The 10,725-nt window shown below is 36.7% G+C and overlaps 1 protein-coding gene across 1 annotated transcript; it reads left to right on the plus strand.

Annotated features, from left to right (window-relative positions):
* The first annotated feature begins 2,714 nt into the window (after positions 1–2,714).
* On the plus strand, positions 2,715–5,247 carry LOC115929898 (slit homolog 2 protein-like). The gene has a single exon (XM_031000014.1). It carries the CDS (start codon positions 2,715–2,717, stop codon positions 5,208–5,210), a length of 2,496 nt encoding a protein of 831 aa, XP_030855874.1. The 3' UTR covers positions 5,211–5,247.
* Positions 5,248–10,725: the final 5,478 nt, after the last annotated feature.

Below are 10,725 nucleotides of genomic sequence, written 5' to 3' on the forward strand. Positions count from 1 at the left end.
TATAGCCTATAACGATACCTTGTTACACTTCAAACTTCATCAGCAGTTCAATTAAAATCAGAGAAAAACAGTAATCGACTGAAAACAACTAGCAATGCGTCATTCCCTGATTATCACCGAGATGATGATTTACTAGACTTTCGTGATTTGACTTGAAAGAAAGAATTTAACACGGAGTATGTTCACTCCAGCATTCATCCCATGTTGAAAAAGTGTGTACCTGGAAAGAATATCATTATGGTGTTTCTTTTTTGATGAAAAAATATACATAATGTGTCTTTTAGTTTCATTTATAAATACTTGTTAGATCATTTATAAACAAGTGAAAATGTCAACAGCGAAAGATGGTACAACTATTCTATTATCTAAATTACGTCTAAATTAGTTATGAGAGTGCGCATAAAAATGATTAACTATGAGATTGGAAATTTCACAAAATTATACATAATGTGCTTTTTAGTTTCATTTATACATACTTGTTGGGTCATTTATAAACATATAAGTTTCAACAGTGAAAGATGATACAACTGTTCTATTATCCAATTTACGTCTGACTTAGTTTTGAGAGGGCACATGGTATGATTAAATGTGTGATTGGAAATGTCAACAAATTAACAAACTGTACCAGCAACATAAAACAAACAAAAGCTGTAACCATGAAAATAGTTAGCCCTAGCGTGAAACCCACCTCCTGATTTACCTTGACAGCTCCTTCCTACATGTATATTACTAATTTATTTTAAATGATAGATAGTAGTTTCACTTCAGTCAGGCTTTAGAATTGCGCTGATATCAAACTACATCCGCTGATGTAAAATAGGCAATCTCAAAGATTATTCGTCATTCGAGTAAGTTTCACGCGATAGATCTGTATCGACACTGAGACCCACTGAGACTTTGCTGATCCGTCGTTGTTTCTTCGTATAGATATCGAAAAATAAGTGATTTGTATCGAAAAGTAAGTAATTTGTTTCATTTCTTTCTTTAAACATTGCTCACTTTACTTCGTCCCGGTCAAAGTCATCATTCAGCAATCAATCCATAAACAATTGTTAAGCGCTCTTCATGAATAGTTGTAACCGTTTCCGCTAGCTTAACAAATTAAGTTAGGTAAATTTTGATTTAAATGTTTATTGTTATCATTATCGATTCACCTTTTGGTTTGTCTGAGAATTTTGGGGTAAATTCTGTTGGTCCCTGAAACCCTTTCCTTTTTGCTTGTACTTCACAATCCAACCGGAGAATCCTGAATCCGCCTTTGTTATTTTTTTTTCAGACGCAAAAGGATATACTTCAAGTTAGTCATCATTTAAATATTGGTTCACTTCGTTCTATCGGGTCTTTGAGTCGGGTCGGGTTGGGTTGTCGTGTTACACTATCTTTCATGAAAACATGCTCCTATATTCACGAAAAGTCTGATAAAATGAACGCAAATAATCACATATTTGTATAGATGGTCCTGGCTGAAGTCAAGTTAATATTTTACTTGCACATTTGTGGAAACAATAAATGACAAATCATTAATTATTGTGATTATTTATCTCGTATAAAAAGTATCGGGTCGATGCGCGAGTTTTTCGTAGATTTGGTTTATGTTTTTTTTAGAAACTGTCAGGTAAGCTGGATCCGAGACCTTGGCGATAAGAGGGGTGTACTTCACAGACGTCAAGAACAGGGAGCAAAACAGCTTTTTTTCAAGAAAAATAGTTATAGGGAACTGATGATTTACTTACCTCTCCAACTAATTACATTTCGCCCATTATGTCGCTGTGAACAATGTACTGTACGAAAAAACCAAGCAATATTTCGAAATAAAATAAAATCTATGAACATTATTTACTTAACATGTAAAACCTGTCCTTGTGGGTTTCTACTTAAGAAACTGAAGATAATAAATTACTTTTGTCATGTTTGTGTAAAGGACATTATACTTATTGTTTTACGTTCCCATTAATTTTGTGAAAAGAATCAAAGGTAATTTGAGAGCTTGCCACAAAAAATTCAGGAAAACAGGTTAACAATATATTATCATGGATGCTGTTTAATGCGCTTTCTCTGTAAAATTTCTATTTTCATACGGAAATTTCCTGCGTAAACGAACCAACAAGAACCTAACAAATGTACAAGAAATTAAGGGATGAACTAACAAATTATAATTGAGAATAGTTAAGATTGTATCCTTATCAAAGGTTTGAAGTAATTTTAAATATACCTCAATAGAATCAATGTTGAAGCGGCCGAACGTGTATTTTACATACCAATCGTTAGTTTATTTTTTATGTTTTTTTGTCTTCCTTTGATTTTTTTTGATAACCAAGATTTGAAGATAGAAGTATGTAGTGTAATGATAATTATATCGACAAAGTGAGCTTAGGGTTAGGGTAGGGCTAGTGTCATGTTTTGTGGTATTCGAATAAGATAATGTGTCGGGACAAGACTGAAATATCTGACTGTATGTTGCTTTCAGTAGAGAATTAGTCTAATTTGAAGTCGAGTGACGGGTATTGCAACGTATGTTTTACTATCTTTTCTTTCAGTTCCTGTCAAATAATATGGCTCGTACAAGATTAATCCAGCTGTCGGCTGTACTGTTCCTTACCATTTTGGTTGCAACGGTATTATCATTCCAGGAGGCCAAGCTAAATCATCAAGGATTGACGCCACGCACTAAATGTAACCTAGGCCCTTTCGAGAGAAATATCTCCTGTGCCAAAATGGGACTCATTGATGTTCCTCAGGACTTATTTCCAGGCGTTGAGGAACTGGACCTCTCATTAAATCCTATCGAATATCTTTATAATGTGTCCTTTATACCATATCAAAATATTAGGAAACTGTCGCTGTACTATAATGATTTAAAAGAGATAGCTCCTGCAGCTTTTCATTCTATGCCAGAGTTGCAGTACTTAAACCTCGGAGCTAATAAGTTTTTGGACGCTATCACATCAGAAATGTTTCGACTTTGCAAAAAATTGTCTCATCTTAGTTTTACCGGTACTTCCTTATTAAGAATGTTCCCTAGTGACACCTTACGATGGCTCCCATCATTGCAGATGCTAGATCTAAGCTACACTGGTCTTAGATACATCAATATTACTTCTTGTAATTCAGCAATTCATAACCTGACTATCGACCTGCGTGGCAATAAATTTGAAGCGCTTATACCTACCACATTCAATATCGACTGTCAGCTAGATTTTCTCAATCTCAACCGATGTCGAGCCTTCATCTTTCTTCTTGACCCGGACACTATTGCAGCCATACGCACAAGATCTCTCTCCTTAGGTCATAACAACCTTGCGCCAGAGATTTGGCAACTGTTTTTCACAGGCATTGGGAGCTCGGAGATCGAGGAGCTTCGTTTAAGGAACACGAATGTAGAGGATGTCTATCCTGAATATTTTGCACTTTTGGGAGGCAAGCGGCTAAGGGTTCTCGATCTTAGTAATAACGACTTGTCTGATCTTGCCCAAATGGGATTTTTAACTTTACCATTCATTTCTACACTTGTTTTAGATAGGTGTGAGATTACTCATATAGATCCCACATATTTTTCAAGAATGAAAGGACTACGTGTTCTTCGGCTCAATTTCAATAACATCTATAAAATCGGCCAAGATGACAGCAATTCTGCATGGGACATAGACTTACAAGAATTGTATCTGGTTTCCAATTCCATTGAGATTATACACGAAACAGCATTTAAGGGCTTAACAAATTTAACGAAATTGGTCTTGAGGGGTAATAAAGATTTATCAGATGTTTGGATAAGTGCAGTCACAGGTTTGAATAACCTTCGCTACTTAGATTTGTCGGGGTGTTTACTCACTACAATAATGCTACATGCCCCTAATCTTGAAACTTTTGTCTATAGCAATTGCAAACGCCTCGATTACATGAGCCAAATCGGTGAAGTATTCTCTCAGACTAAGTCAATTAAACACGTGTTCTTGGGAAATTCTAGTATAACTTCGTTTTGGACTCCATACACAAGTAATAACATATCATTGTTTCAGGGAATGCGAAATCTTATAAGCCTTGATGTAAAGATGAATCAAATTGATCTATTGCAGGCTGGTTTATTCGTAGATCTCGTCTACCTAATCCAAATAGATCTAAGCAACTGTCAAATCAAAGTGATTGAAGCGAATGCTTTCGAAGGCCTTCAACGTTTACATACTTTGTTCGTCCAGGGTAATCGCTTTCAATATCTTCCACCTGAAGTTCTGAAGAATGTCGGGCAGTTACAAAACATTAACTTGGAAGACAATCAAATCAGGTATCTTGATAGAGACCTATTTGTGAATAAATCAAAACTGAAATATCTAACTCTCGCTGACAACAGGTTGACTTTAGTCAACCAAAGTACGTTTCAACCGATCCTCAATACTCTAAGTTTCATTGACATTTCGAACAATGAGTTGGGCTGTACCTGTGAGTTAAAATGGCTCCCCATATGGCTGGCTGGTCCTATCACAGTTATGAACGAAAACTACACCAGGTGTTCTTCCTCATCATTCGAGAAACTACGTGAAAAGCCACTGATGTCATTTAAACCAGGAGAATTATGTGGCCCAAACATCGCTCTCTATTGTTCACTTCCTATTGTAACCACATGGATTATCATAGTTTTGGTCTTTGCCTACCGTCACCGATGGTTCTTGAAATATAAACTATTCCTCCTGAAAATGGCAGTCATTGGCTATCGGGAGATCCGAGATGCTCGAGATTTTGACGATTACGAATTTCATGTCAACATTATGTTTGCCGAGGAGGACGAAGAGTGGGTCAGAGATCGCTTCCGTCCAGTCTTAGAAGAACTGCTTCCGGAATACGAGAGGAAGCTCTATGGTGATGATGACCTTCCGTTGGGTATGCATTACTATGATGCAGTGCATTACGTCGTTGAGAAGAGCTACAAGACCATCGTGTTGGTCAGTAGGGCTGCTATCCAGGATAACTGGTTCATCATCAAGTTTCGAACCGCTGCGGATCAGGTCAATGACACACAAATAGAGAACATGGTGGTGATCTTCCTGGAGGATATTCCAGATGATGAGCTTCCATTCTTGGTGAGGCTGTACCTGAGTGATCGTAAGCCATACCTCAGCTGGGAGGAGGAGGAGGGGTTTCATGAGTACTTCTGGCAAAAACTTACCAAGATGTTGAAGATAAATCTGAGATGCAACAATGTCATCCCTCCCGAGTAACAGCATTAAAATACAGTTGTCAAAACACATTTCTTTATAACATAGGAGATAGTTTTCTTTTCCGAAATGAAAATGAGTATTACACGGCTTCGGTCTACATACTCCAAAACCGTATCGTCAATGTCGCCTCCACAGAGTTTTGTCTTAAGAGACGGTACCGTGGCACCGTAAGGACAGCCAGGAGAATCCAGTGGTTTGAAATTCATTGAGAGTGTGTAGTGTGTTCGGAAGAATGCACCATATAATGTTCTTTTAAAAATACCGTTTTTTTTCGAAAAATCGTGATTCTTCTAATCCTAGTTTCTGAATAGCTGCCTCTAGCACTATGAAAACGATGCATTATGACACACCGTATTGCCGCCGCGTTCAAGCAATCAATACACATTAATGTCAAATTCTTCTAACATGCCAGCACTTAGAGACATGAAATTGCAGAATCGCATGATCTGAAGGTTTTAAAAAAAAGTACTTTCAAGAATTTTAGTATTTTGTGCATCGGTTAGAGAAGTATCTATGGCATTTTTAACACCAAATACCACTCTGTATTTATGTGCATTCAATTGATCATGTTTTTTTAAAATCGATTTAGAAGATATTATTGCAGTACATTACGCTGTATGAACATCATTGTAATGATGAATATGTAATCATGTAACAGCCATGTAGCGAATCGTGTATTGTAATTATGTAATCACTTTGTAATAATCATGTAATACACAATACATGTAATAATGATCTTCAATATCAGGTAAATCCATTAAGTCAGTCATGTACGTAACATTCGTTCCATGTTTGTATCTACTCATTGCATACTGAGTTTATCGGATTTGATTATGAGACAACGTGAAAGTGTCAGTGAATGTGTAAATAGTTGTCTGTAAATGATGCACTGTAAAATTGAGTCGAAATTTAAAGGTAAGCATTGACATTCCCAATCTCTTTCGTTCTTTATGGGTTATTAATTGAATGTTAATATTCCAAGAATATAATATAGTCGTCATAACCATACGGGGATTATTTATAATTTGTCAGCATCCTAGTGTATGATTTTATATCTGATCGTATATATCTGATTGTGATATAAGTAATAATATAAAAGTAAGTTGTACATGATACATGATGTCACTACATGACAGTTATGAATACCACCATATTTCTTCAATCATTTCGTTTATATCCATGTTAACGTCATTATATCCGTTCTATTTTCATACGGAGGACTGATTTAATTGGACATGTTATATCATATTTTGATGATTAAATGAAGCCATGAAGTATTTTTTCTTCAGTTATTCTACAACTCTACTGACATAGGAAAATGAGATATATCATCAATGTTTGTCTATAATCAAGTACGTTATACTTTTGTAAACATATTGGTTCATGTAAACACAATATTCACTAACCTAATTATTGATATAATAATGTCTTACACAGCTTTTAAATGCACAGAGGATTGCTAACATTGAAAACTCTGTTTATTTGTATTGTGCTATGCTCTACAAAAAAGCGAATTTTATTCCTTGTAGTTTGTGCACTCGTTTTTATCATCGATTGAATATCGCATATTGATGTAATTATGATGATAATTAAAAAAATTATAACCCTTTGGATAAATCAAAACGAGTTGTCATTTGGTAAAACGCTATTGTTTTAATGTTTCTATAGTTAATGGTGAGGATGGAGATGATAATGATGATGATGAAAATAATAATAACAATAATGGTAACAATAGGGATAACAATAATCGTGATGATGATGATGATAATTCAGCCTGGTCTCCTTCTTAAAACGATGAAAATATCATAATTTGTCACCATTGACCTTAAAACGATGATATTCGTCGTGTTTAGACACAAAGAATAATCGAGTCTACCCTGGCATTTGCAGTTCACCCCAACTCTAACCCTAACCCTAACCAGAGGCGGATCCAGGGGGGGGGGGGACAGGGGGCACGTGCCCCCCCCCCCCGGCCAAAAAAGTATTGAAATCAGCCCCAAATTCGCCAAAAATGTACTGACAAACAGGGACGTGCCCCCCCGGCCCCCAAAAGAGAAAACAATAGAAAACACCCCCCCCCCCAACTGAATTTGCGGCCGGTGTGATTTTCAAATATTCGAGAGCAAACAAAAATAAAAAGATGTGCTCCAATACTAATGATTAATACATAAATTGAGAAAGTTTGGCACAAGTCCACGTTGCAATGGAATACAAGTATCATATATAATCAATCACTGGAAATTAAAACAGTTTAGAAACCTTCTACATTGTTATCTTATTTTCTTGTTAATAGACCCATTACGAGCTTATAACGGTCATGATCAACATAATTATTAAAAAAAACATGTTCTCCATGATAGTCCTGATTATATGACATGCCAGGTTTTAAAATTAGGTTACACAAAATAATTCAGACATATCGATTATGCAGTAAACATACGGGGGTGTGCCGCTCCAATGGGTCACTTTTTTATTAAAAAATCCCTTAAAATGGTTCCCATATATTAAAAAAATATACCTAAACATGGGTCCGTTCTTTCAAAATTTGGAAAAATGGGCTTTACCTCGAGAAAAAACTCCAAATTACCATTCAAAATGGCTAGGGGTTTCGCGCCTTGAGTAGCAAACCCTTTTCCAACCCCCCCCCCCACACATACACACATACCCGCACACACTCACACACACACACACACACACACGCACGCACACACGCACACACACCAATCACTAGCCTTGAGTTTTACACCCATATCCTAAATCTAAATTCCTATAATCATCTTTCTATAATCAAGTTTAAATCAAAGCAAATTTGAAAGTTTCGTACTACAGTGCGTCCCAGAAAAAACGAAAAAAACGAAACCGAGAACTATCGATGTTTTATCATAACTTAATCACAATTATAATTAATAAATGACACATATTTGGAAAGCTTAGATCCTCTTCTTTCATTTGATGCAACTCATATGATGCATATTTCATATGACGCATGAGTGATTAAAATCAATTTGAAGAGAGGAAACCGAAAAGTCGTTTGGCGGGCGGTATTTGAATTTCAAAGAGAAAATCACATTTCTAGAAAGTTGAGATTATGCCCTTTCATATGACACCTCAATCAGGAAAAATGAGCAAGGAATAACAAAGTTCTGTAACATACATGACCAAAGATTGGCAGGAATCCATCAATCGGTTCTTGAGATAACGCGATCACGAGCTGTTTTTGCATACATAATGAGCCCCGTGACCTTTGACCTTTGACCTCGTGACCCCAAAATCTACTCAGTTCATCGGCTCTGCAAGATACATACATGACCAAAGTTTGGCAGGAATCCATCAGTCGGTTCTTCAGATAACGCGATCACGAGAACGGGACGTACGGACGGACGGACAACCCGAAAACATAATGCCTCTGGCTACTTCGTAACGGAGGCATAATGAGCTGCAAAGGGTACATGAGCATTTTCTACATCAATAACCCACTTCTTGTGATGGCCAAAATTTAACTGATTGAAACCTTGCCCAGCATAAAACGTATGACCATTCAGTACAATGGTCTAAAAATCAAGACTATTACTTATTGGCTCTATAGCTCCGAAGTCTATTTGACAAATAAAAGTCGTTATTTTCCCACTTGAAGACATTTTCGAGTCCCACCTTTTTTAGGGAAGTTCTAAATTAGTAATATCTTTCAAATGCCGTTGGAATTTAACCTTTTCATTTTTTTGGCCTGTAAATGGGACATAGTACCTTTAAGGGGTTAATTATATATGAAATGAAAAGATAATGATCATATTGGTGATGACAACGATGGTGCTGCCGCTGATTATGATAATAATCATGATAATATTAATAAGAACAACAAAATCAACAACAATAACAATAATAACAACTGCATGTAACTATGTAGACATGTTTATCCATCCCGAGTAATGCTCAATGTGCCTAGAACGTACTACTACTACTATCAACCTGGCTTTAGTCCACCTGTCCATAGGTGCAAACATGGATTTAAGGAATAACAATCCGATGATCTATCGATTTGACCACAACACCAAATATGCTAGGATAGATATCGAGAGAGAGGTTGAGGGGCGGTAGAAAATGAACCAGTTACGATAATGGCCACACTAATCTTGTTGATCTTGACAGAGCTAGAACTCAAAATCTACGATGAAAACTGTCGCTGCTAGGAAAAATAAAAAGTAAATAGTAAGGTAATTTAAATAAAGGTTGGGGCATCACAATTTGCCCCCAAAAGTCAACTTCAGGAAAGAAAAGATCACACTTTCACGCTAATCTTTCCGGTATCTGGCAATGTATTAACGGAGCTCTTGGAAATGTGACGAAAATTTTTCGGTTGGAGTCATTCAAAATCGTATACGCGGGAATAAAAGTTTAAAAAAATACTTGCCCGATGATGAGCATTTGACTGGCTAATAAATACAAATACCATAAGGTTGGTAATGGTATCTGCCAGTATGATGTTCACTTGAAATATGTTATGCTGTTTCCAGAGTTTTCTGTTGAATAGGAACATCGCCAAAGTTATGGATGTTAGCACCAGAGCAATGCCGGTTACGACGAGGCTCACAGTAAAAGAGACATCCAGGTTCTTGGTATCGGCGGCGGTGTAGTTTGTCCTCATGTTAGCCATCACAGAAGATGATTGTGGATGGTAAATAATAGTGTGCCGTTCTTGTATATCACGTTATGATATACCCTTTCTAAGCGCTTCCCAAAGACTTTGGATATTATATTACCACAGGTCCACAGCTATAGCTGCGGCAACTGAAGCGCTCAGTGCATTCAAGGAATGAACCCTGCCAGGTACCCACTTACAACACCTGGGTCGAGTGTGGCAAATGTGGCAAAAGGGATTCCAACGCTGGGGTTCACAGTCCAACACAACACCTCTGCCTCTGTGGATTCGTTGAGGTGCTTCGCATCTCAAGTTGGAAGAAACTGACAGTTATATCACAATCAATTTCTGTTCTCAATCATTTTGGGGAGGCGACAATTCGATGAGCAGAAAAATTAAGTCGTAGATACAATTGCAGCCAGAGATATTACAAATACTCCTTAATACTGAATTAACAAAAAGAAATCAAAACAAAAATGTAGATCATAAGATCATTGTTTACTTAGTTTCCGTATATGAGCAATTGCCGCTTCGAATCGCTTTCAGTTCTTAAAGTTTGCCTTAAAACAATTGTAAGAATATTCCATTTTATCACTGAAATATAATTTCTTTGCCTCCTCGAGTGACGACTGTGATACAGTTACATTAGACACTTCTCTCTTCTCGCCAAAGGTGCTATTTAAACAAAATGATAACATAACTGACACGAGAACGGTTGCTCTGATGTGGGACGCAATTTGTATATGAATTTTTAATTCCCCGTTTATGATCTATAATTTATCGCCATCAACAGAGCGTGCATACAGCTTTCATAAAGTAACTTAACGATGATTACCATTCAATCGTGCGTTCTCACTATGGTTAGTTTTCATTGGTATG

Source organism: Strongylocentrotus purpuratus, unplaced genomic scaffold (genome assembly GCF_000002235.5).
Source record: "Strongylocentrotus purpuratus isolate Spur 01 unplaced genomic scaffold, Spur_5.0 spur5_scaffold_6, whole genome shotgun sequence".
Lineage (NCBI taxonomy): Eukaryota > Metazoa > Echinodermata > Echinoidea > Camarodonta > Strongylocentrotidae > Strongylocentrotus > Strongylocentrotus purpuratus.

Coding starts and splice junctions, on each gene's coding strand:
- LOC115929898 (XM_031000014.1), top strand. CDS start 2,715: ATGGGACTCATTGATGTTCCTCAGGACTTATTTCCAGGCGTTGAGGAA.